This window comes from Panicum virgatum, chromosome 2K (assembly GCF_016808335.1).
Source record: "Panicum virgatum strain AP13 chromosome 2K, P.virgatum_v5, whole genome shotgun sequence".
Lineage (NCBI taxonomy): Eukaryota > Viridiplantae > Streptophyta > Magnoliopsida > Poales > Poaceae > Panicum > Panicum virgatum.
The window spans coordinates 13366605-13369678 of record NC_053137.1 but is presented as its reverse complement, the minus strand read 5'-3'; the positions used below and the strand labels follow the sequence as shown (position 1 = coordinate 13369678).

The following is a 3074-nucleotide window of genomic DNA, read 5'->3' as shown; positions in this document are numbered from 1 at the left end:
ATATATATATATATATATATATATATATATATATATATATATATATATATATATATATATATATATATATATATATATAGGCAGCTTTTCATCTTCGCTAGGCCCTATTTAGTTGGTGAAAAGTTGTTGGTTTTGGTACTGGAGTACATTTCATTGTTACTTAACAAATAATATCCAATCATAGACTAATTAGGTTTAAAAGATTCATCTCATGCTAATCAGTTAGCCTGTGTAATGAGTTATTTTTTAACTATATTTAATGCTTCATGCATATGTCCGAACATTCGATGTGACGGGTACTGTAGATTTTTTTTTTGGGAACTAAATAGGGCCTTAGAGGGCATCATTGAGATCTAAATCCTCCGTATATCACGCATTTGTTTTCAATCATATCAAAACCCCCTATGAACCCACTTCATTCACATTTTGTATTGCAATGAGAATCCATTATTTGTCCACTTGTTTAGCCAGCACATTATAAATACCCACCCAACACATCCATAGCCAACTCACAAACTAACTACCAGAAGATCTCAAGGACTTCTTGACCAGCTAGCAGTTAAGTAGTTAATTAGCAACTTAATCGCGACAAAAACAAGCCATGTCACTCTACTTGGCGCCCACGGCCGCCATCGTCGCCGCCGCCACCACCACCCTCTCGAGGCAAGTAGTAGCGCCGCCGATCGACGTGAGGCGGCTGGAACGGGGCATGGCGCTCCCCATGCCACCAGCGCCGCCGCTTGCAAGCGCTACTAGGTACTTGGGCGCCAAGCACAAGGCCGTGGTGGTGATGGGCGCGACGGGGACCGGCAAGTCGCGCCTCGCCGTGGACCTCGCCCTCCAGTTCGGCGGCGAGGTGATCAACGCCGACAAGATCCAGGTGCACGCCGGCCTGGACGTGGCCACCAACAAGGTGACCGAGGAGGAGCGCGCCGGCGTGCCGCACCACCTGCTCGGGGTGGCGCGCCCCGACGACGACTTCACGGCCGCCGACTTCCGGCGCGAGGCGTCCCGCTCCGCCGGCGCCGTCGCCGCGCGCGGCCGCCTGCCGATCATCGCCGGCGGGTCCAACTCGTACATCGAGGAGCTCGTCGACGGCGACCGCCGCGCGTTCCGGGAGCGCTACGACTGCTGCTTCCTCTGGGTGGACGTGCAGCTCCCCGTGCTGCACGCCTACGTGGCGCGCCGCGTCGACGACATGTGCGCCCGCGGCCTCGTCGGCGAGGTCGCCGCCGCCTTCGACCCGCGCCGCGCCGACTACTCCCGCGGCGTCTGGCGCGCCATTGGCGCGCCGGAGCTCGACGCGTACCTGCGGTGGCCCGGCGGCGACGAGGACGAGGAGCGCGCCCGGCTGCTGGCCGCCGCCATCGACGACATCAAGTCCAACACCCGCCGGCTCGCGTGCCGGCAGCGCGCCAAGATCCAGTGCCTGGCGGAGCTGTGGCGCGTCCGCCGCGTGGACGCCACGGAGGTCTTCCGGAGGCGCGGCGACGCCGCCGACGAGGCGTGGCGGCGGCTCGTCGCCGCGCCATGCATCGACGTCGTGCGCTCCTTCCTGCACGACGACGGCGACGTCGCGGCTGATGATCATCTTCCACCTGAAGTGCCCGCGTTCGCTCCCACGCCGGCGGCCGCCGTCGCAGTGTAATCAACCGCCTCGGCGTTGGCAGCTGCTTTCACGAGAACGCGTGGTTGAAAGCACGGAGAAGCCATCAACCACCATTGCTTGGTGCGACGGCGGCAATGGCCGACATCAAGAAAGAGAATGTGAATGTGAGTGAGCGTGGGGAGCTTAAATATAATTACCGTTCGGAAACATGGGAATTTCGCGGTAAATCTATAGAGGTTAATTAGTGTAATTCATGCGAGAATTCTGGGTTTGAAATTCCTACTAGAAAAAAAAAACTATGCTCCAAGACAGAAGAGTGGTCAGATAAAATTGGGTTGCAAATTCCATCATTTACAGAGCTCTAGCACCTGTAATTTTGTTCTTTTTTTCCATCTATATATCTTGTAAATTCTATGAAATGATGCTTACTTTTGAACTCCTTCCTTTTCATTGCTACCTACAACGTGCATACATGGTGTGTCACCGAGCGTGTGCTAGCTGTTCATCAGCTGCTGCTGCTTCTTTTTTGCGTTTTGTCGTATCTGTCCGCCTGATGATCGAGGGAGATGAGCATTGCCACTTTATTTACATTTTTCTGTACCTAAATAAAATTAACATTGTAATATATGAGGCGATGAGCATAGATAACATAAATGCAATGATAATTCGATATTCGTTGTTTACTCCTGTAGTGTTAGTGGACTACACACACGAGTACCAGACAGCTGTGAAAAAAATTCATATATGTATTTAGAGTTTGATATTTTCAACCTCTGCTATTTGGGATTTTAACACTACGGCCGTGGGTCAGCCGTGGCACATGGCAAAGCCTTTGCCTTGTGCCCGATAAGTTGCACACGGCAAAGGCCGTCTTTGCCGATGCCTGTTCGCCGTGTGCCCTTTTCCGTGTGCAACACACGGCAAAGGTTTTGCCGTGCGGATTTGAGCCTTTGCCGTGTGCTTCTGGCACACGTCAAACTCACTGCTTCCCATAGTGAAGGGACTGTTTACGCAATGATAACTATAGTTTTAGTTTCTATAACTCTCGCACTCAAACAAGAATAAAGAATAGGTCACCTTTTCTCAATAAGTATGGAGAATTCACAGTTAATTGTGAATTGTAATGACAGGCATCATCATATATCAATTTAAGATGTTTATACTGCAAATGTTGGTGTTTGGATACACATGTAACATTATATCATCAAAGCTTCCTCTACACCAATAAGCATGACACCTTCTCACATTTTTCGTCATCATTACTCTTTGTCACAATAAGAAACATCTTCTGTCTAATCCCACACGACAAAACACGGATTGACTACAATAAGTAGCTTAGATATTACAACCAGCGATTCATGTGTAGATATAATCAGTATTTCATAGATGCAATAGTTGTAAACTAAGATGTCCTAGAAACAGTGTGTGCATACTGTTTCATTGAACTTCAAGAGAATTACCTTAT

At 49.7% G+C, this 3074-nt stretch overlaps 1 protein-coding gene across 1 annotated transcript; it reads left to right on the top strand.

Moving 5' to 3' along the window:
• The first annotated feature begins 529 nt into the window (after positions 1-529).
• Positions 530-1905, top strand: LOC120695923 (adenylate isopentenyltransferase 5, chloroplastic-like). Its single transcript, XM_039979124.1, has one exon. The coding sequence runs from the start codon at positions 602-604 to the stop codon at positions 1646-1648; it is 1047 nt and encodes a 348-aa protein (XP_039835058.1). The 5' UTR covers positions 530-601; the 3' UTR covers positions 1649-1905.
• Positions 1906-3074: the final 1169 nt, after the last annotated feature.